The following is a 24913-nucleotide window of genomic DNA, read 5'->3' as shown; positions in this document are numbered from 1 at the left end:
AGTCCTGTGTAGCTTTGGCTTTATTCTTGGGGTCATCGTCTTGCTGGAAAACAAATCTTGTCCCAAGCCACAGTTCTCTTACAGACTACATCAGGTTTTCCTCCAGGATTTCTCTGTATTTTGCTGCTTTTATTTGACCTTCTACCTTCACAAGCCTTCCAGGGTTTACTGCAGCAAAGCATCCCCACAACACGATGCAGCCACCACCATGCTTCATGGTAGGAATGGTGTGTTTTTGATTTTTTACTAAAATAGTGTTTAGTCTGATGACTATAAAGCTCAACTTTTGTTTCATCAGACCATAGAATCTTCTTCCAGCTGACTTCAGAAATCTCCCACATCCCTTCTGGCAAACTCTAGCTGAGATTTCATGTGAGCTTTTTTCAACAGTGTCTTTCTCTCTGCCACTCTCCCATAAAGCTGTGACTAGTGAAGCACCCAGGCAACAGCTGTATGGACATTCTCTCCCATCTCAGTCACTGAAGCTTGTAACTCCTCCAGAGTTGTTATAGGTCTCTTGGTGGCCTCCCTCACTCGTCCTCTTCTTGCACTCAATTTCTGAGAACGGCCAGCTCTAGAAGATTTACAGCTGTGCCATATTCTTTCCATTTCTTGTATTCATCTCCTGACTTGTGCTTTTCAATAACCTTTTGTGAAGTTACTTGGGAGTATTCTTTTGTCTTCATGGTGTAGTTTTTGCCAGGATACTGACTCGTCAGCAGTTGGACTTTCTAGATACAGGTGTATTTTTACTGTACCCAGGTCTCCAAAAACAGATTTCCATTTAATTATGTGACCAGTGATGATTTGGTGTGTCATATTAAAGGATGGTGAATACTTATGCAATCAATTATTTCGTGTTTTATATTTGTAATTAATTTAGATCACTATGTAGGGATTTATTTTCACTTTGGCACAAAAGAGTCTTTCTGTTGGTCAGTGTCAAAAAGCCAAATTCAATCACTGTTAATCAATGTTGTAAAACAATAAAACATGAAAACTTCCAAGGGGGCTGAATACTTTTTATAGACAGTGTAAAAGGATTGCAAGGGACAAAATTGGTCCTCTGGAAGATCATAAAAATAATCCACGTGTAGAGCCAAAAGAGATGGGGGGAGATCTTACATTAATTTTTTGCATCTGCCTTTACTGAGGAGATAGACACAGCATCTGCATAAGTGAGGCAAAGCGGCATTAACTTCATTTGACCGTATACAGATTACAGAGGAGGAGGTGTTTGCTGTCAAGGCAAATTAGGGTGGATAAATCCCCAGGCGTTCCCTTGGACCCTGTGGGAAGTAAGTGCAGAAATTGCCGGGGCCCTAGCAGAGATATTTAAATCATCCTTAGTGACAGGTGAGGTACCGGAGGAGTGAAGGATAGCCAATGTTGTTCCACTGTTTAAGAAAGGCTCTTAAAAAAAAACCAGGAGATTATAGGCCAGTGAGCCTGAATCAGTAGTGGGAAAGTTATTTAAAGGTACGCTAAGGGACTGGATGTGAGTATTTGGATAGGCATGGACTGATTATGGATAGACAGCATGGCTTGTGCATTGTAGGTCGAGTCTAATCAATCTTAGAGTTTTTCGAGGAAGTTATCAGGGAAGTTGATGAAGGCAAGGCAGTGGATGTTGCTTACATAGACTTTAGCAAAGCAACTGACAAGGTCCTGCACAGGAGGTTGGTCAAGAAGCTTCAGTTGCTTGATATTCAAAATGAGGTAGTAAATTGGATTAGACATTGACTTTGTGGAAGAAGCCAGAGAGTGGTAGTAGATAGTTGCCTCTCTGACTGGAGGCCTGTGACTAGTGGAGTGCCGTAGGGGTCTGTTGTTGTTTGTCATATATATCGATGATCTGGAAAATAATGTGGTTAATTGGATCAGCAAATTTGCAGTTGCCACCAAGATTAGTGGACAGCAAAGAAGGCTATCGTAGCTTGCAGAGGGATCTGCATCAGCTGGTAAAATGGGCTGAAAAGTGGCAAATATAATTTAATGCAGACAAGTGTGAGGTTTTGCAGTTCAGTAGGACCAACCAGGGTAGGTCTTACACAGTGACTGGTAGGGCACTGAGGAACATGGTAAAACAAAGGGATCTGGGAATACAGGTCCATAATTCATTGAAAGTGGTGGCAGATAAGGTTGTAAAGAAAGCTTTTAGAACATTGGCCTTCATACAGTACAGGAGATGGGATGTTACGTTGAAGTTCTACAAGACATTGTTGAGGCCCAATTTGGAGTATTGTGTGCAGTTTTGGTCACCCTCCTACAGGAAAGATGTAAATAAGGTTGAAAGAGTACAGGGTAAATTTACAAGAATGTTGCCGGGACTGGGGCGGGGCCTGAGTTACAAAGGAACGATTGAATAGGTTAGGAATTTTTCCCTTGGAACGTAGAAGACTAAGAGGAGATTTGATAGAGGTATATAAAATTCTGAGGGGTATAGATAGGGTGAACGCAAGCAGGCTTTTTCCACTGAGCAACACACACAAAATGCTGGAGGAACACAGCAGGCCAAGCAGCATCTATGGAAAAGAGTACCATTGACATTTCAGGACAAGACCCTTCATCAGTCCTGCTGATGGGTTTCGCCCCGAAACGCCAACTGAACTCTTTTCCAAAGATGCTGCCTGGCCTACTGAGTTCCTCCAGCAATTTGTGCATGTTGCCTGGATTTCCAACATCTGCAGATTTTATATTGTTCCCCCCCCTGAGGTTGGGTGGGGACTACAACTAGAAGTTATGGGTTAAGGGTGAAAGGTGAAAACTTTAAGGGGAACATGAAGGGAGACTTCTTCACTCAGAGGGTCATATGAGTATGGTATGAGCTGCCAGTACAAGTGGTGCATGGAAGCTCAATTTCAACGTTTTAGGTAAGTTTGGATTGGTACATGGATGGCAGGGGCATGGAGGCCTATGGTCCCAGTGCAGGTTGATGGGAGTAGGCAGTTTAAATGGTTCGGCAAGGACAAGGAGGGCCTGCTTCTGTGCTGTACTTTTCTTTGACTCTATGAAATTGTCGGCACTGAATTCTAAAATCTGATGCTCCAGCCTATAATATTGTCACACTAACTGCCATGCTACCGTGTACCCTTCTTTAAAATAAATTCAGTTCCAGTATCTAAGCTGCGGGGGCACAAATTCATGCAGTAACTGAGTTGCTTCCGTGAATGAAGCCTTTGTTGCCGCACAGCTGGGTTTTTAAAAACGTTAATGTAATTTTGAAATTTGAGTTAATAAAATTGTGAAATACCATTTAATTTTGATCCAGTTATTGCAAAAAGTTAATGAATACAACGATCCAATCAGCAAATGTAGCCTGACAACGTTGATCAATCCACAATATCGAGCAGCATTAACTGCTGTTAATGATGCTTTAGAAGATCTGACATCTTCGTAAATTTCTTCAGAAAAACTATTTGAATACAACTGAAGCATCGCAGTATGCAAAAGTAAAAATTGATAAGCTACAGTCACAGTATCTTGGCGATACCATTTATTGGAGTGACAGAGTGAAAAATCTGCTTGCATCCATATATTCTGATGTTGATACTGTGCCTATTACTCTAGTCATTCAACTTGTGTGTAATCACTCGGATAATAGATTTCCTGACAATAAATTAAGAGAATGACCCTGTTGCTACTTCAAACACAACCAATTCTGAATTTGGAAAAGAGAATGTTGTTGGACTGACAAAAAAAAATACTCAGCTACTAAGAACTATGTGAAAGCATCGGCTCAAAAATATCATGGCAATACTGTAATTTCAAATTTCCCCATTCTGAGAGAGTCACGACTGGCTCAGACATTCACTGATATCTTGAACTATGTGCTTAGAAACAAAGAAATTGAAAAACTGTCAATTCTTGTTGACATCACTAGAACATTTCAAGATTCTGCTGCTGACTGCAAATGTTGAATCAATCATGAATTCAATCAAGTGTAAATCCAGAAACAGACTAGAAGTGGAATGTTTGGAAGATCTAATGAGGATTAAGATGCATCTTACATTTAAATGTGAAATTGTTTGTGGACAATGGATTTGTAATAAAGACAGATGAGAAAAGATTTTCTTTGATGTACTGTGTTTCATTACGCCCTTCAATTGATAACATCAAAAGCATGTAATTTTTCAATTTTCATTCTAAACATTCATAGTTTACATATTACAAAAAGAAATTTAAAGTACCATACATTTTTCAGGCCATGTTAAAATTTCCTACTCAGAGCAATGGTTGGTCCGTGCAGCTTAAAAAAAAAAATTGGAGGGAACATTGCCTGAGACATGGACACATGCAAGTCCAGTACCTACTGCCCAATATCAATTGGCACTAAACCAAGTAGTCTGGGTGTTACCCTTTCAGACGATTAACAAGGTTTCATTTGTTCTTTCAAATGGATGGAGAAGTCTGAAGAAGAGCAGGAGCGTTTTCTCTTCTGTCTTGTCTAATGTCAATTCATAGCACAATGACATTTTTTGCTGTTCATTACTTCCCAGCCTGTCTGTCACATTTATTGTACTCAGGAACACCACAGCACTGCGAATGGTGGGATATAAAAGCAACAACAATGAAAATCTCATTCATCTAATTCTCTCTGTTCCTTATTTCTAGTTTTGGACCACAAGAGATAGGAGCAGAATTAGGCCATTCAGCCCATTGAGTCTGCTCTGCCATTTCCTCATGGCTAATCCTGGATCCCATTCAACCTCATGCACCTGGTTTTCACCATATCCCTTGATGCCCCAACCAATCAGGAAATGATTAACTTATGTTTTAAATATACCCATAGACTTGGCCTCCACTGCAGTCTGTAGTAGAACATTCCACAGATTCACTGGCTAAGAAAAAAAAATTCCTCCTTGCTTCTGTTCTAAAGGGTCACCCCTCTAATTTTTGAGGCCCTGCCCTCTAGTTCTAGATAACCCCACCAGAGGAAACATCCTCTCCACATCCACCTTCTCTAGTCCTTTCAATATTTGGTAGGTTTCAATGAGATCCCCACGCATTCTTCTACATTCCAATAAGTACAAGCCCGAAGCTGCCAAACACTCCTAATATGTTAACCCCTTCATTCCTGGAATCATTCTCATGAACCTCCTCTGGACTCTCTCCAATGACAATACATCCTGAAATAAGGGGCCCAAGACTGTTGACAATACTCCAAGTGTAGCCTGACTAATGTCTCAAAGCTTCAGCATTATTTCCTCGTTTTTCTATTCTATTCCCCCTGAAATAAATGCCACCATTGAATTTGCCTTCTTTACCATAGACTTAACCTGTAAATTAACCTTCTGGGAGTCTTGCATGAGGACTCCTGAGTCCCTTTGCACCTCTGATGTTTGAACCTTCTCCCTGTATATATAATAGTTTGCCCTATTGTTCCTATTACCAAAATGCATTATCATACATTTCCCAAAATTATATTCCACTGGCCACTTTTTTGCTCATTCTTCCAATTTGTCTAAAGCCTGCTGCAATCGCATTGCTTCCTAAGCACTGCCTCCACCTATCTTTGTGTGATCTACAAAGAAGTCTGAAAGCCACGATCTAAATCATTGACAAACAATATGAAAAGCAGCGGTCCCAATACGGACTCCTGAGGAACACCATTAGTCAGTGGCAACCAACCAGAAAAAGTCCCCTTTATTCCTACTCACTGCCTCCTGCCTGTCAGCCATTCCTCGATCCTTGCCAGTACCTTTCCTGTAACGTTACAGGATTTTATCCTGTTAAGCAGCCTCATGTTTCATTTATTTCAATTTCTCATACTTTAATTAATAGTAAAACATTGAATACACATAAATAAGGAACACGACTCATCCTTTTTCCTTGAAAATCCTTAATATTCTTACTGATTCATTAACCAATGATAATTGCTGCTCAAAATGACAGTACGCGTGAGAATTTTGGGTACGTGCTCTCAAAAAGATTCGCCACTCCTGGCCTAGAAGCTGGTCATTCAGCCCCTTGCAACGATATTGGCACTTCAAATGAACTATCCAACTGATTCCACTCCGCCTGCTCTTTCCCAAAAATCGCAGTCAAGACAAATTTTCATTCTACCTTTGCTTTTCGATAGATGGTTAAAAAAAAATCTTTGTGGGAGTCTAAATAGTCCACACTTACACAATTTACACAGTTTCCATCAATTGCCCCTCTAGATTTGATAGCAATTCCCTCCCACGCACTGAGAGTCAAGAGTGAGTGCACTGTAACAGGTCTTTTGGCCTATCAAGTCTGGGTCGATCATCAAGCAACTGCTACTTCACTCTAATCCTTTTTTAAAAATTGATTCTCTCACAGATTATACAGTCTACAGCAGCTAATCAACCTAGTAACCTGTATACTTTCAGGATGTGGGAGGAGTACATACAGGAAACCCATAGTTAGAAAGGGAACATGCGAACTCCACACAGGATCAAATCGTGGTCATTGGGAGCGCTGAGGCAGCAGCTCTGCTAGCTGTGTCACCGTCCCTTCTGGCAAATATCTTTTTAAAATAAAAACAAAATGATGGACAAAATCATTTGGACAAAAATAAACTACATTCTCCCAAGAGACAAACAGTTCAACAGCCAAATCATTTAGTCGACTGTAGAACTTAAGCTTAAGAAGTTAGAGCCAAAAGTGCAAGGGCAGGCAGGATGGTAGTTAAGGCAGTGGAATGCTCCTCCTATGTGACAATGAAGGGCACCTTAACAGTCTCCTTGATGATTTATTTGTAGGAAATGCACCCAGTTTCTGACAGACACGGTCGAGGAGCTAGATGTACTCAAGACTATCTGAGAAGCTGAAAACCCTCACAGTTGAAGCTTTTACTGAGGTGGTCACACCCAAAGGGCAGGCTTCAGAAGGTATATGGGTCGCCACTAGAAGTAGTAAGGCGAGTAGGCAGTTAGTGCTGGGTTCCCCTGTGACCATTCCTCTCAGCAAAAGCATATCTCCTTGGATACTGCTGAGGGAGTTATGTATCAAGGCAGAGCAGCAGCAGCCAGGTCAGTGGCTCTGAGGCTCATCAGAGAAGGGTAAAGTCAGACAGTGCGACAGTGACAGGAATCTCAATAGTTAGGGGCACCAACTTTGACAAACTTCTCTGGATGTATGGTGAGGAGTCTATTGACTGGTTGCACCACAGCCTGGTATGGGAATGGAAAATCCTACAAAAAGTAGTGGATACGGCCCTATCCATTACAGGTAAAACCCTCACCATCATTGAGCACATCTGCACAGAGTGATGTCGCAGGCAATCAGCATCCATCATCAGGGACCTCCACCACCCAGGCCATGCTCTTTTCTCACTGCTGCCATCAGGATGATGATACAGGAGCCTCAGGATTCACACCACCAGGTTCAGGAACAGTAAATACCCATCAGCCATCAGATTCTTGAGCCACTGGGGATAACTTCACTCACCCCAGCACTAACTGCTTACTCACCTTACTTCTCCTGGTGGCAACCCATTTGCTATCTGAAGCCTGCACTCTGGGTGTGACCACCTGAGTAAAGTTTCACTTGAGGTTTTCAGCCTGAGCTTTCAGTGGGTGAAGAGTTAGGGACAGTGCCTGAAACTCCATAAGTTATAAGACAGCTATGGACCATGCAGGAGAGTATTAAATGGGAGCAGGGCAAATTACAAGAGAATAGGAAGGAACTAGGAAGAATTAATTGGAATCTGCTGTTTTTGACACATGGAGGGACTTTAAAGACACAGAGTACAGGACAGGCATGTTTCAGTGAGAGGGAAGGACAAGGATGGCAAGGTAAAGAGAACCTTGTATGTCGAAGGAAGTGATGAATTTAGTCAAGAAGAAAAAGAAAAACTATGTACTGTAAATCTTAGGAAGCCGGAATCAAGCAGAGCCCTTGAGGATTATAAAGAAGCCAGAAAAGAATTCAAGAAGGGAATTAGGAAAGCCAGGAGGGGCCATGAAAAGTCCATGGCAAGAAGGATTAAAGAGAATTCAAAGGCATTCCGTACATACATCAAGAGTAAGAGGATAATCGGGAGAGCGAAGGACCACTCAAAGATAAAGAAGGGAAAATTTACTTCATCAAAGGCCTTGTTGAAATCCATATACTCTACAATGACTGCTCTACCTTAAATGCGTTTAGTCACATCCTCAAAAAATTCAATCAGGCTAATCGGACATGACCTGCCTTTGACAAAGCCATGCTGACTATTCCTAATCATATTATGCCTTTCCAAATGTTCATAAATACTGCCTTCAAGATCTTCTCCATCAACTTACCAACCACTGAAGTAAGACTCACTGGTCTATAATCTCCTGAGCTACCTCTACTCCCTCTCTTGAATAAGGGAACAACATCAGCAATCCTCCAATCCTCCGGAACCTCTACCGTCCCCATTGATGATGCAAAGAACATTGCCAGAGGTTCAGCACCTTGCCTCCCACAGTAGCCTGGGGTACATCTCATCCAGTCCCGGTGACTTATCCAACTTGATGCTTTCCAAAAGCTCCAGCACATCCTCTTTCTTAATGCCTATATGCTTAAACTTTTCAGTCTGCTGTAAGTCATCCCTACAATCACCAAGGTCCTTTTACATAGTGAATACTGAAGGAAAGTATTCATTAAGTACCTCCGCTACCTCCTCCATTTCCATACACTTTTCTACTGTCACACTTGATTAGTCCTATTCTCTCATGTCTTATCCTCTTGCTCTTCACATACTTGTAGAATGCCTTGGGGTTTTCCTTAATCCTACTTGCCAAGGCCTTCTCATGGCCCCTCCTGGCTCTCCTATTTTCATTCTTAAGCTCCTTCCTGCTAGACTTATTTTCTAGATCTCTATCATTACCCAGTTTTTTGAACCTTTTGTAAGCTTTTCTTTTCTTCTTGACTAGATTCTCATCTGCCTTTGTACACCATGGTTCCTGTACCCTACCATCCTTTCCATGTCTCATTGGAATGCACCTGTACAGAACGCCCTGCAAATATCCCCTGAACATTTGCCAGATTTCTGCCGTACATGTCCCTGAGAACATCTGTTCCCAATTTATGCTTCGAAGTTCCTGCTTCATAGCCTCATGTTTCCCCTTTCTCCAGTTAAACGCTTTCCTAACTTGTCTGTTCCTATCCCTCTCCAATGCTATGGTAAATGAGATAGAATTATGATCACTATCTCCAAAATGCTCTCCCAAAGAGAGACCTGACACCCGACCAGGTTCATTTCCCAATACCAGATCAAGTACAGCCTCTCCTCTTGTAGGCCTATCAACATTCTTCCTGAACACACCTAACAGACTCCACCCGATCTAAACCCCTCGCTCTAGGGAGATGCCAATCAATATTGGGGAAATTAAAATCTCCCACCACAACAACCCTGTTATTACTGCACTGTTCCAGAATCTGTCTCCCTATCTGCTCCTCGATGTTCGTTACTATTGGGTGGTCTATAAAAAACACCCAGTAGAGTGATTGACCCCTTCCTGTTTCTAACTTCCACCCACAGAGATTCAGTAGACAATCCCTCCATGACTTCCTCCTTTTCTGCAGCCGTGACACTATCTCTGATCAGCAGTGCCACGCCACCACCCCCACCTCCTTTGCCTCCCTCACTGTCCTTTCTGAAACATCTAAATCCTGGCACTCGCAGTAACCATTCCTGACCCTGAGCCATCCAAGTCTCTGTAATGGCCACAACATCATAGCTCCAAGAACTGATCCATGCTCTAAGCTCATCCACTTTGTTCATGATACTTCTTGCATTAAAATAGACACATCTCAAACCAACGGTCTGAGTGCGTCCCTTCTCTATCACCTGCCTATCCTTCCTCTCACACTGCCTACAAGCTTTCTCTATTTGTGAACTAACCGCCCTCTTCCTCCATCTCTTCAGTTCGGTTCCCACGCCCCCAGCAATTCTAGTTTAAACTCTCCCCAACAGCCTTAGCAACCTGTCTTTTTTGTACAGGTCACACCTGCCCCAAAAGAGGTCCCATTGATCCCGAAACCTGAATCCCTGCACCCTGTTCCAATTCCTCAGCCACGCATTTATCCTCCACTCACTCTATTCCTATACTCACCATCGCGTGGCACAGGCAGTAATCCCGAGGTTACTACCTTTGAGGTCCTGCTTCTCAGCTTCTTTCCTAACTCCCTGCAGTCTATTTTCAGGACCTCCTCCCTTTTCTACCTATGTCATTATGAACATTTAGAAACCTATGGCCTAATTAGGGAGAGCCAGCATAGCTTTCTGATTGGCAAGTCATGTCTTACTAACTGGATTGAATTTTTTGACTTGATGAGGGCAAATGATGAAGGTAGGGCTGTGAGTGTTGTTTAGATGCATTTTTGTAAGGCATTTAACAAGTTCCTCATGGGAGGCTCATCCAGAAGATTAAGATGCATGGGGTGTACGGCAAGTTGTCTGTTTGGATTCAGAACTGGCTGCCCATAGAAGACAGAGAAGAAGGGACCTAGTTTGGCTGGAAGTCTGTCATAAGTGGTTTTTCTACAGCGAGCTGCACAGGGACCTCTACTGTTTGTGATGTATATAAATGACCTGGATGAAAATATAGATGGGTGGGTTATTAAGTTTGCAGATGATAAGAAGATGGTGCTGTTGTGGATATTGTAGAAGACTGCCAAAGAATACAGCGGGATATAGATTAGTTGCAGTTATGGGTGGAGAAATGGCAGATGGAGTTTAACCCAGCCAAATGTGAAGTGTTGCACCTTGGTAAGTTAAATGCAAAGAGACTGCACACTGTTAAAAGGCACGCTCCTCACCAGCGTTGATGAGCAGTGGGATCTTGGGGTCCAAGTTCATAACTCCCTGATAGTGACTACACAGGTTGACAGGGTGGTTAAGAAGGCACGTGGCATGCTTGCCTTTGTTAGTCGAGGTACTGAGTTCAAAAGTCAGGAAGTTTTGTTGCAGGTTTATGAAACTCCAGTTAGGTTACATTTGGAGTACTGCATACAGTTTTGGTCGCCCCATTATAGGAAGGATGTCGAGGCTTTGGAGACAGGACAGAAGAAGTTTACCAGGATGTTGCCTGGATCAAAGGACATGGACTACAATGAGGGGCTGGACAAATCTGGGTTGTTTTCTCTGAAGCACCAGAGGCTGAGGGGAGATTTGATAGAGGTTTATACGATTATGAGAAGCAAAGATAGAGTAGACAGACAATATCTTTTTCCAAGGGTTGAAATGTCTAATATTAGAGGGCACACATTTAAGGTGAGAGGGAGTAACTTCAATGGAGCTGTGAGGGGCAAGTGTTTTTTTTACACACAGAAAGAGCAGTGGTGTCTGGAATGTGCTGTCTGGGCTGGTGTGGAGGCAGAAACATAAGGGCTTTTAAGAGACATTTAGATAGGCACATGAATGTGAGGAAAATGGATGGGTATGGACATTGTGTGAGCAGAAGAGGTTAGTTTAGTTAGCCATTTGATTACTAATTTAATTGGTTCAACACAACATTGTGTGCCAAAGGACTAGTTCCTGTGCTGTACTATTAGATGGTCTTGATGCCATGGTCAGCTCACTTATCTAGGCTGCAGAGTTTTGTGTCTTTCACACATGCAGCAAGAAGCTTAGAGGTTGGCAACACCAGTGACAATTCCAAAGCTATGCCTGGGATTCCCTTAGCTGCCTGATGAAGGGTCTCGGCCCGAAACGTCAACTGTACTTCTTCCAATAGATGCTGCCTGGCCTGCTGCATTCACCAGCAACTTTTATGTGTGTTGCTTGAAATTCCAGCATCTGCAGATTTCCTCGTGTTTGCAAACACTCTCTACAGTCTCTGGCCACTAATCGGTTACATATTATTATTCCCTTATCAAAGTAATCTCTTCATCAACAAGGTAATTTCATGCTCCAGACATCTGCTCTTTGACACACATTTGCTCCTGCCCTTTGATCTGTAAATAAATAACTCACCCACCTCTATGTCTTTATATTTCACAACCAACCACTGGATCAGTATCTGTATTTGATCTACTGACCATGCTTGGTGCCCTAGCTTTTGGCTTTTGAGCTCCTCCTCTTCTTACATCCATTTGCTCATTCCCCAGCCTTCATCAATTTTCAATTTAAACTGCCATGTATCGAATATCACCCACTGACCCTCTGAGTCACCCTGTTTTGGATTCAAAGCTGCTTTTACGATTCCGTCCCATCCCAAACTCTTCAGATGTAAACTCCCCAAAATGTCCTTTCCTTGCTACTCCGTACACCTCAATTCAATCACATTTATGGTAGAGCTTCCTCTTGTCCCTGTACAACTCAAACTATTAAACCATTAATCCATTTGCTACCTTTCCTATTTAAAACTTCAAGATCAATTTGCCTGACAAAGCTTTCAGCTTCTCCTCTCCACCCACCTCCCCCAATAATACTTCCGATTCCAATGTGGCATCAAGTTTACTTCCTTCTATTGATGGAGACATCTTGGGGATTCCATTCCTCTTCATGGAAGATAAGTTATTATTGACACTGCTGTTTGTTTCCCCATTTCTTGTTGGGCTTCTTACACATGCCCTTCTGTGCTACTGTAATGTACATTCACCCTCATAACCAAATAGCTATCATAATTTAAATTCCTAGCCTTTCCTTTTGCATTTAGCACCATGAACATTGTTGTAACAAATAAATTACTTACCTAGAGCCTTTTCCTTATTTTTATCCAGAACCAGATGTTGCTCTCCCCCAGCAGGGTCCATCCGCATATCCTCACTGCCAGGAATCTCCCCTCTTGCTTCCAGCGTGACACAGGCGGACTCAGCCGACAGCAGCCTACTCTTCCCAGTGTAGTGGGCCTGATGCAGTCTGCACCCGTTCCCAATTAGGTCAGTGGTACTGTTCAGTGGCTGCAAGACAGGTTCAGATTTGCAGGACCCACTCACCAACAAACTTCTGGAAGCCACCTCCAGTCTGCAAATCTCATGCGCTTCCATGGTTTCGCTTCCAAACTGCAAGCAAAAAAAAAATTTCTGAAGCTGGTTGGGAAACGGTGGTATTTCTGAAGAACTCTAGTTTGCGTATGCCCTGTATCAAGTGAGCCTTAAGACCATAAGAAAGCTGGAGTAGGTAACTTGCCCCCTTTCAAAATAATCATGGCTGATTTGCCCTAGACCCCATCTCCTTTTCTATGCCAATTCCTCACAGTCCTCAATTCCCTGAGCTTTTAAACGTTTTTCCACTTGCTCTTCAAGTACCCCTCAATATGATCAGCCACGATGAAATAGTGGAGCAGACTCAATGGGCCAAATGACCTAATTCTGCTCCCATATCTTATGGTCTAATATTCTCTACCCCAGGTGTCTGTGGAGACTGGAATGTCCTGGTCATTTAAGAGAGTAATATTGAACATTAAAAATGTTGAATGAATTAGGTGTAAAAGGAAAATAAACTATAGAATAAAACGATCACTAACACCAAGCAAAGCAATGGTACATTGGATGGTTCCAATATCTATCCTCAACAACGCCAATGTTACACAAGTTGATGAAAAAGAAGAATGGTATTTGGTATGACACTAGTAAGTGACACTATGCTATCATAAAAGCTAAGGAGCCCGACTGACTTTATAACACCCACAAGTCTGTCGTGACACTCCACGTCCTCACAATCCACAATCAAAAATTAAGCCCTCTTTATTTCTACAGAAACTAAGCAAAAATATTGATGTTATTAACGTCAGGCAGTAACTGAATAAAAAAAATATATTGACTAATTTGAACTGGCAAAAAGACCACACGGACAAATAGAGTATACTTTTTTAATCTTTAAAGCAAATACTTAGTGGGAAGGGAGGATTTTGCTTTGGTTTCAGAAAGGTCTCTCACCGCTGATAAAATGCTGAAGACAAGTTTTCCTGCCATTTTCCTTCCTGTCCTTGGGATGAAATCACCCTCTTGCTACTTAGTGCCTGCTACCTCTGTTAGAAACTTTGCAAAGTCTTGAACCAGAAAACTTCGCTCTGTTCCTTTTGCTGAAATATCGCCTGCACACCCTTTGAATACTAAAGCTGATTCTATCCCTTTTCTTCCTCCCACACACCGCATCACATCAGAAAGTAGCAGAATTTAATATTAAAAATGCAAAAAAAAAAGGGCTTTGGGTGCAGGAACTGGTTGGTGTACTTCATCTTCATGAATAAAAAATTTGCACACATTCTGTGTCTCTGACATATTTATAATTTGCATTGATAAAATAAAAGCAAGGTACATCCGCTTTTCAAAATGGCAATCAGTAAACAGAGTGCTATTTTAGATGGGAGAAATGAAACATTTGATTGTGCTTATTATGGAAACTGATATGCACGACACCTGTGTGAATGAGTGTGTGCCTTTGATAACAAACTAGACATACCCAAATCAGATGCCATAAGACACAGGAGCAGAATTAGCCCACTGAGTTTGCTCCACCATTTCACATTGGCTGATTTATTATCCCTCTTGACCCCATTTTCCTGCTTTCTCCCTGCAACCTTTAACACCCCTACTAATGACGAGCCTATCACTCTCTGCTTTAAATATATCCAATGACTTGGCCGCCACAGTGGCCTGTGGCAGTGAAATCCACAGTTTCAACACCCTTCTGGCTACAGAAACTCCTTCTCATCCCTGTCCTAAAGGGACATCCTCTATTTTAAAGCTATGCCCTCTGGTCCTAGACTTTCCCACTTGCCACATCCACTCTATCTAGGCCCTCCAATATTTGATAGTTTTCAAAGAAATACCCCCTCATTCTTCAGGGTTCCAGCAAGGATAGGCCCAGAGCCATCAGGCGCTCCCAAGTTAACCCTTTCATTCCCAAAGTAATTGCCGTTAACATCCTCTGGACCCTCTCAAATGCCAGCACTTACTTTCTTAGATAAAGGGCTGAAAACTACTCACAATACTCCAAATGCAGTCAGACCGACGTCTTATAAAGCTACAGCATTATACCCCTGCTTTTATATTCTAGTCCTCTTAAAATGAATGCTAACATTTCATTTGATTTCTGTACCACCAACTCAACTTGCAAGTTAACTTTTAGGGAATCCTGCATGAGACCCTGAGGACTCAACCCCTTTAAAAATAGTCTACACAGTTATTCCTTCTACCAAAGTGCATAACTGGATATTTCCCAACACTCCATTCCCTTTGCTATTCTTTGCTCATTCTCCTAATTCGTCTAAGTCCTTCTGCAACCTCTCTGCTTCCTTAACACTACCTGCCCCTCCAGCGATCTATGTATTGTCAGCAAACATGGCCACAAAGCCATCAATTCCATCATTCAAATCACTGACATACAGTATAACATGTAAAGAATTGGTCCCAGCACCAGCTCCCGTGGAACACCACTAGTCAGTGACAGCCAACCAGAAAAGGCCCCCTTTATTCCCACTCTTTGCCTCCTGCCTGATGGTCAATCTTCAATCCGTGTAAGTATTTTTCTTGTAATACCATGGGCTCTCATCTTGTTTAGCAGCCTCCTGTGCAGCACCTTGTCAAAGGCCTTGTGCAAATCCAAGTAAACAACATCTACTGACTCTCGTTTGTCTATCCTGCCTGTTATTTCTTCAGAGAATTCCAACAGATTTTTCAGGCAAGATTTCCCCATGCTGACTTTGGCCTATTTCATCATCGATCTCCAGGTACCCCAAAACCTCATTGTTAATACAGTTGTAAGAAAAAGTTTGTGAACCTTTTGCAATTACCTGATTTTCTGCATTAATTACTCGTAAAATGTGGACTGATCTTCGTCTAAGTCACGATAATAGACAACACAATCTGCCTAAACTAATAACAAACAATTGTACTTTTCATGTTCATTGAACACATTGTTGAATCATTCACAGTCCAGGCTGGAAAAAGTATGTGAACCCTTGTATTTAATGACTGGTAGAACCTCCTTTAGCAGCAATAACCTCCACCAAATATTTCCTGTAGCTGCTGATCAGACTTGCACAATGGCAAAAAGGAATTTTAGACCATTCCTCCATACAAAAAACTGTTTCAGTTCATCAATATTTCTGGGATACCTTGCATGAACAGCCCTCTCAGGTCATACCACAGTATCTCAATTGGGTAACGATCTGGATCCTGAGATGGCCATACCAAAAAACAATTTTTCTTCTTTTTAAAAACTATTCTGTTGTTGTATTAGTCTTGTGTTTTGGACCATTGTTTTGTTGCATCATCTAACTTCTATTAAGCTTCAGGTGACAGACTGCTACCCTGACATTCTCCTGTAAAATGTCCTGATACAATTTTGAATTCATTGTTCCCTCAACAATTGCAAGCTGTCCAAGCCCTGGGACAGCAAAGCAGCTCCAAACCATGATACCCCTTCCACCATGCTTCACAGTTGGAATAAAGTTTTGGTGTTGGTGAGCAGTACCTCTTTTCCTCCAAACATAGCGGTGTGCATTTCTGCCTAAAAAGTCCAACTTTTGTCTCACCTGTCCACAGAACATTGTTTCAGAAGTGTTAAGGAACATCCAGGTGGTATTTTGCAAACTTGAGACTTGCAGCAATGTTTTTTTTGGAGAGCACTGGTTACCTCCATATGTCCTTCCGTAAACACCATTCTTGTTCAGTGTTCTTCTTATGGTGGACACGTGAATAGAGACTTTAGCCAGCTCTAGAGATTTCTGCAGGTCTAATGCTGTTGGGTTCTTTTTCACCTCCTTCAGCATTGTACATTGAGCAGGACACCCACTCCTAGGGTTGCAACAGTAATGAATTTCCTCCATTTGTAGACAATTTCTTTTACTGAGGACTGATGAACACTCGGGTCTTTAGAAATGCTTCTGTAGCCTTTTCCAGCTGTATGCATCCCTACAATTCTTCCTCTACGGTTGTTTGGATTGAGGCGCGGTGCACACAGACAGCTCTTTCTTGAGGAGAGCATGCTCTGTCAGTAACCTGACTTTGTGTCTCTTTTTTTAAATAGGGCAGGACACCTCTACAACCCACACCTCTAATCTCATCTCATTGATTGGAACACATGACTCCAAATAGCTTTTGTAGAAGGCATTACCCCAGAGGTTCACATACCTTTTTTGAATCTGGACTGATCGTTTAACTGGTGTACTCAGTATTGACGAGAAGTACAATTATTTACGTGTTAGTTTAGGCAGATTGTGTTTGTCTATTATTGCAACTTGGATGTTTATGAGTAATTAATGCAGAAAATCAGGTAATTGCAAAAGGGTTCACAAACTTTTTCTTGCAACTGTAATAGACTCCAATATCTCCCATCCAATGAAGTTAGGATAATGGCCTATAATTTCCTTTCTTTTGCCTCTCTCACTTCTTTAAGAGTGAAGTGACTTTTGCAATTTTCCAGTCCTCCAGAACCATTTCAGAATCGTCTAATTCTTGAAAGATCGCTACTAATACCTCCACAATCTCTTCAGTTACCTCTTTCAGCTTCCCATGCATCTTTTCCTTGGTAATAGCAACTACAGTCACTTCTGCCCCCTGACATTCTAGAATTGCTGGCATACTGCTGGTGTCTTCCACCATAAAGACTGACATAAAATACTTATTAAGTTCACCTACCATTTCTTTGTCCCCCATTACTACCTCTCCAGCATCATTTTTCAGCAGTCCGATATCCACTCTTACCTCTCTAGCCTTTTATAGACCTGAAAAACCTTTTCTTATCCTCTTTTATATTACTGGCTTGCATACCTTCATATTCCATCTTTTCTCTCCCCATTGTTTTTTTAGTTGCCTTTTGTTGGTTTTAAAGAGCTTTTCAATCCTCTAACTTCTCTCAAAGTTTTGCTATATATGCGCCCTCTCTTTTGCTTTTATGGTATATTTGACTTCCCTAGTCAGACACAGTTGCCTCATCCTCCCATTAAAATACTACTTCTTTAGGATGTATCTATCCTGCACCCCAAATTGCTCCCAGAAACTCCAGCCATTGCTGCTCCACTGTCATCCCTGCGAACGCCCCCTTCCAATCAACTTTGACCAGCTCCTCTCTCATGTCTCTGTAATTCCCTTTACTCCAATGTAATACTGATACATCTGACTTTAGCTTCTCCCTCTCTAACTGCAGGGTGAATTCCACCATATTATGATCACTAGCTTTAAGGTTCCTTTACCTTAAGCTCCCTAATCAAATCCAGATCTGGTTCATTGCACAACACCCAATAGTGCGCCAACAACAAGGAGCTCTAAAGAAGGATCTCATAGGCATTCTACTAATTCCCTCTCTTGGGATCCAGCACCAACATGATTTTCTCAAATCTACCTGCCGTATTGAAATTCCTTCATGACCATCATAACATTGCCCTTGTTACATATCTTTTTTATCCCCTATTGTAATTTGTACCCCACATCCTGGCTACTGTTTGGAGGCCAGGATCTTTTCACTCTTGTAATTTCTTAACACCATGCACAAAGATTTTACATCTTCCGATGTTGTGTCACCTCTTCCTAAGGATTTAATTTTTTTAAAAACCAACACAGCCATCCACCTCCACTGTCTACCTGTCAATTGGATGTTTAGTTCCCAGCCATGATGTTCTTTCAGACACGACTCAGTGACGCCCACAATTTCATACCTGCTGATCTCTAACTGCGCGGTGCACTGCATTGACTGGTTTATCCACTGCCCCATCCTCAGCCCTATCACTACAGTTCCCAACCTCCCCACCTCCCACCGAACCAGTTTAAAACCTCTCCAAAAGCTCCAGCAAACCTACCCGCCATGGATATTTGTCTCTGCTGAGTTCAGGTGTGACCCGTCCTTCTTGCATAACTCATCCTTCCTCCAGAGAGATCCCAATAATCCAGAAACTGAAACCCTGCCCCCACATCAATTCTTCAGTAACATATTCATCTGCCATCCGCTATTCTTATCCTCAATGGCATGTGAAATAGGCAGCAATCTAGTGATTACTATTCTTGAGGTTCTGCTTTTCAGCTTTTTACCCAATTCCCTATATTCTCTATAGGGGAACTCATCCCTTTCCCTCTCCATGTCATTGGTGCCAATATGTACCATGACTTCTGGCAATTCACCCTCTCCCTTTAGACTGTGTTGATCCGATCTGAGATATCCCTGACCCTGGCACCTGGTAGGCAACGTACCATCTGGATGTCTCTTTCACCTTTCTCACATCCACAGAATCTCTTGTCTGCTTCTCTAACTACCGAATCTCCTATCACTACACTTGTAATGCTACTGTAACACTGCAAATTCTTCTGGGATTAATAAAATATCTACCTCCTCTTTCTCCCCCTTCCCACCTGAGTCAGCGAGCCAGACTCAGTACTGCAGACTCCCTCGGTAGGCCCACCCCCCAATAGTATTCAAAGTAGTATACTTGTTATTTAGGGTACTCCGAACTGGCTGCCTATTCCTTTACCCACTCCTGACAGTCATCCAACTACCTGTCTCCTGCATCTCAGAGGTGACTATCTCCCTGTAGCTTCTATCACTTTCTCATTCTCCCATATGAGCTAATTCTCCAATTCCTTAACACTGTCTCTAAGGAGCTGCAACTTGATGCACCTCACGCAGATATAGTTATCAGGGAGACTGGAGGTCTCCCAGAGTTCCCGCATCTCATACGAAGAACATACCACTACTTGGATATACCTGGACACATTCTTACTGCATTAGCTATGTACTAACAAAGATTAAAAAAACTTATCATAAACTTACCTTGGCCTTTGCCCCTTCCTACTGAAGCCTGTTGAGCCAAAGCCTGACCACTCTAACACCACCCACTCCCACAATGGTCACTCCGCTTACAACTCACTTCTTTTTAATCGGTCTTTGCCAAGTGCCAAATAGATTGTTATGATTGAAGCCCACTGAGAAGTCCCGAAAGGTCCCAAGCTCTTTTTAAACCTTGCGCCGCCTCAGCCAAACAAACGAGTGCTTGCGATGATTGAAGCCCACCGAAAAGCCCTCGAGGAACCAAGAGATCTGCAGAGCGCCCAGGGCTAGATCTGTGGCAGTTAAGACCAACAATCAAGAACCCTACAAGTAGTCCAGGTACAAGCAATTAAAGGCCTTTGTGAGAGTGAAAAAGGCAATTCTGTGGGAAGTTAAAACCACAATTGATGTGTGAAAGCTGTAGCAGGGCGTGCATGCCACCATGTCCTATAAAGCAAAAGCTAATCACATAAATGGCAGTGACACTTCGCTCAATGCCTTTTATACATGCCTTAAAAGAGAGAATAAAACTACACCTGCTTGAATCCTCACAGCATCTGACAACCCTGTGATTTCCATCTTGGAAGCCAACAGAACATCCTTCAAAGGATTGAACCTCCTTAAGGTGTCAGGCCTTGACAGTGTACCTGGCAGAGTACTGAAAACCCTTGCCGACCAAATGGCTGGAGTGTTCAAAGACATCTTCAATCTCCCACCTGCGGCAAAAGGACATCACTCATACAGACGCCAAAGAAGAGCAAGGCGAGCTGCCTCCTTGACTATCACCTGGTAGCACTCACATCTGCTGTGATGAGGTGCTTTGAAAGGTTGGTTATGGTTAGATGTAACTCCCGCCTGAACAAGTATCTGACCCCATTGCAATTTGCCAACCACCAGACCAGATCTACAACAGAAACAATCCCAGTCAGCTTCGGAGCACCTTCACAACATGTATATATACATCAGGCAGCTGTTTAATCAAATACAGCTTAGCATTCATCAGCATTACGCATTCAGTAGCAGTCAAAAAAAGTTCAAAACCTGGGTCTCCGTACCTACGTATGCAACTATGTTGGCTTCCTCATTACTCACTGCAGTTCAGTAAAAACATCTCCTCCTGACAATCAAGCCAGCAGCATCTCAAGGATCTGTGCATAGCCCAATAATCTACTCTATATACGCATGAAAGTGTGGGTGAGCACAGCTCAAGTGCCACCTGTAAGTTTGCCAATGACACCACCGTCGCTAGCAGAACCTCAGAAGGCGACGTGGAGATGTGGTGGAGCGAGATCAATCAGGTGGTTGAGTTGTATCGCAAAACAACCTTACACTCAATGTCAGCAAGTAACTGACTTCAGGAAAGGAAGAAAAAGAAGAAAAAAATATTGGAAAAACACACACCAGTCGTCATTGCGAGATCAGCCATTGAAGGGGTGAGCAGCTTCAAGCTCTTTGTGTCATTGGATCTGTCCTGGGGCCAACATATTGATGCAGTCATGATCTCAGCACACCAATGGTTCTACTTCATTAGGAGTTTGAGGTGATTTGGTATGACACAAAAGACCTTTGTAAATTTCTATAGAGGTGCATGGTGGAGCATTCTGACTGGTGGAATCACTGCCTGGTATGGAGACTCCAGTGCACAGGATCACAGGAGGCTGCAGAGGGCTGTACACTCAGCCAGCTCCATCACAGGCACAACCCTCCTCACCATCGAGGCCACCTTCAAGAGACAGTGTCTCAAGAATGCATCATTCATTATTCATCCTCACCATCTAGGACATGTCTCCTTCGCATTACCACCATCAGGGAGATGGTACAGGAGCCCGAAAGCGCACACTCAATGTTTTAGAAACAGCTTCTTCCCCTCGGCCATCAGATTTCTGAACGGTCGCTATTTCTTTTCTGTACTATTTACATTTTGTAACTTGCAGTATTTTTTTGTGTCTTGCGCTGTCCTGCGACCACAAAACAAAAAAAAAGTGACATATATCAGTGATAGTAAACCTGATTCTGCAATGTAAAAGGTAATACACCATGGAATGAAAGTGAAGGGATCTGTGGGGGGGCAGAGGTTGGAGGAAATCAATGCTCACAGTTTATGAACAGTCCAGTTAGGGCTGGGGTAGCTAGGACACCAAACTGTTCAACATATTTGGCAAGAGAATATGCCAGCATGCAATACAGACAAAAATTTTGGTTTAGTTCAAGTTACATCAAAATACTTTCTTGGAACTACTGTGTCAAAACTGTACTCAAGTCCTTCAAATTCGATGAAATCCACCTCAGTTGACTTTCAAAAGTCAAACAGCTACATGCGTAGAAAAACCTGGATTCATACTTGACTGTGTTGTTAACACATTTCAGGCTACTGATGCAAGTCCCTGGCAGATAGGTCAACGTTAGAATGAAAATGAGGTGGCAGATGCATTAATGGGAACCAAACATGGCAAAAATGTATAGGCTGATTCTGCTAAGTCAATAGCTACAGAACAACCTTTTCCATTTAATAGCAACATTAGACTATATTCCACATGGCCCACCTCATAACTTTAATCAGAACCTAGAAACATTCAATGCTTTTCCTCAAGATTAATATTTCCAAGCAGAACTACCGAGACTAGATAGCAAGGATTAGCAGATGATGGAAAATAGAAATAACTCGGAGCTGGTAATATTCAATAGGTCAGGCAGCATCCATGAATAAAGGAACAGTTAATATTGCTGATCAGTGACCTTTCATCAGACCTGGGTCATTAACCTGAAATATGAACTGTATGAACTTCTCCATGGACAGCTTCCAGACCATTCGGGCTGACCGGAAGTGCACTTAGAGCGGTAAGCGTAAAGGAGTTGGAGGCTTGCTGTTCTGGTTTACAACAGATGGTGCAATCTGGGTCATATTACGAGGAACGTGTTTGTAGACCGGATATTGAACTTGCTGCTGTTGGACTCCGGCCATATTCCACCGAGATACAACACTGGGCGGCACGAGAGGTTGTTCCTGCCTGTGGCCATCGAACTTTGCAGCTCCTCCTGTGGAGAGTCAGATACCCTGAGCCAATAGGCTGGTCCTGGACTTATTTTCCATCTGGCATAGTTTGCATTTTGTTTTTTGATTGTTTGTGGTTTTTGAATTGCTATATTTATGCTCTATTCTTGGTTGGTGCGGCTGTAACGAAACCCTATTTCCCTCGTGATCAATAAAGTATATCTATCTATCCTTTTCTCCACAGATGCTGGTTGACTTGCTAGGAACTTAAAGACTACTTTATATCACCAGAACTGGAAAATGGAATCTGGCTTTGATCACAGAAATGTCAGTAACAATAACTTGAATTTATACAGAACTTTTGTTAAGCAATGTAAAATGTTCTAAAATGCTTCAGATGAAGACTATCAAACAAAACTTTTCAAAGGACAGAAGAGCTATTAGCCTGGATGAGCAGAGCTTCATCCAGGAGTTGGGTTTTAAATAGCATCTTAAAGGAGGACAGAAAACTACAGGGAAAGAAGTTCAGGGAGGGATTTCAATAGTTGAAGCCTTGGCAACCCAAGTCATGACTGGCAATAGTGGAGAGATTAAAACTTCTCAGGGTTGTGAACCTGCAGGGCACTAGAGAAATAGGTATGTATGGAGAGTTTGAAATTCTGGATGAGGATTAGATAAAGACGCTGCCAATATAGGTCAGCAACCACAAAAGTGACAACCAAATTAGACAGCAGAATTTTGAGCAACTTGAGGCTGGTGGAGGGTAAAACATGGGAGGACAGCCAAGAATACTTTGAAGTAAATAGGACTGGAACATCAGAGTTAGAACCTCAAGACAAAATGTGTATCCTTTTGACTGTACTTTCCAAGGTAATCACTTACACACAAGAATTCCTGGCAAATCTGAGCAAAAGATGTTTTAATATTACCCATAGGATACCAGCCAAAGGCTTCCAAAAATAATTTTATTCCATTAAATTGACCCAAAGGTCTGCTCACCTCAGCAGAATTCACTGAATCCTCTGCTACTAGTCCCTGTGGAGATCTCACCCTCTGTCTCGTAGCACTTCCTTTCTTAGCAAGAACTCACAAAAGAATGATGCTTACTGCTTTTGGCATACTTGTTTCACCTCAATATACAGAAAGAAACGCTGCACTTCTGTTCCTTCTAAAATGCACAGCTTTAGTTCAAAGAAGAACAGCTTTGTGGCAGTGGTGGGAGCAGCCACTGTTGATTTGACACTAACAGCAGTTGGGAAGTTAACATGTACACACTGACGTGCTAATTCTGTCTTGTAGGAGAGTGTGAAGGCATCGGCACACACCCATAATACACCCACACAATGAATCAAACTCACAGCTCAAGATGATTATTTTAATTTCAAAAACCAGTCATTTTTGTGAGAGCCAGTCAGGCAACTGGTTCAATCTATCAGCATGTGCAATATCCAAGGTAAATGCCTGAGCAATGGTGACTTATTAGTCTCTCAAATGGGATTACATTTTGGGGAGAGAAGGGAAAAATGCAACAGCTAATGTGTCAAATTAAGGAGATCAGCAATGCATACACAAGCTGAAATTCCAAAATGATTACAAACCAGATGTTTGCAAAGTGGGTCCAGAAGGGAAGATTACTTCTTGTCTCTATTCTCCCAAAACCCTGGTGATGAACTGAGAATGAGAAACATACTTATGAATTAGGCAACTCAGCCCTACCACGGGTGATATGACAGCAACCTCAAATCCTTTCTGTTCCTCATAATCTTATTAAAGATCCAACTCCTTTGCCTTCAGTATTTTATCAGACTTCATAACATTCAGACTACGATAAAAAAATCAATATTCTGTGTGCGTGTGCAAGAGCATTAGCAAGAACCATAATGTCAAAAAAAGGTTAGGTGAACACAAGAAAATAGGATGAGAAGGTCACAGGGGTCCTTGAGATGCAAGCATTCCCACGTGTTTGGCTTCAGTATTTTGACCCAATAATGGTGAAGGAACAGCAATATATCTCCAAGTCAAGATGATGTGTGACTTAGACAGCAATTCACAGGTGCTCCCATATTTTTGCTGCCCTTGTACTTTTATCCGGTAGAGATCTTGAGTTTGGAAGTGGATGTCTAAGTCAGGACTCTTGGTGAGTTGTTGCATGGTACAAAATGCTGCTATTGTGTCAGTGGTACAATGAACAAATGGTGGATGAGGGAACGCTTATCAAGTGTGTTGTTATGTCCTGTATAGTGTCAAGCTTCTTGAATGTCATTGAAGCTGCACTC

The 24913-nt window shown here is 42.3% G+C and overlaps 1 protein-coding gene across 3 annotated transcripts in view; it reads right to left on the bottom strand.

Moving 5' to 3' along the window:
* The window catches only part of LOC134348128 (gamma-taxilin-like), a 79548-nt gene that overhangs the window by 34693 nt on the left and 19942 nt on the right, over nt 1–24913 (bottom strand). For 2 of the 3 annotated variants that reach the window (XM_063051042.1, XM_063051045.1), the window contains exon 2: nt 12633–12942. In XM_063051042.1, coding sequence (XP_062907112.1) covers nt 12633–12942 — 310 coding nt within the window. Of the gene's footprint in view, nt 1–12632; nt 12943–19648; nt 19952–24913 lie in introns of those variants that run through there. The other variant, XM_063051043.1, reaches the window with a different exon arrangement.

Source organism: Mobula hypostoma, chromosome 6 (assembly GCF_963921235.1).
Source record: "Mobula hypostoma chromosome 6, sMobHyp1.1, whole genome shotgun sequence".
Taxonomy (NCBI): Eukaryota; Metazoa; Chordata; class Chondrichthyes; order Myliobatiformes; family Myliobatidae; genus Mobula; species Mobula hypostoma.
This window is presented reverse-complemented; position numbering and strand designations above follow the sequence as displayed.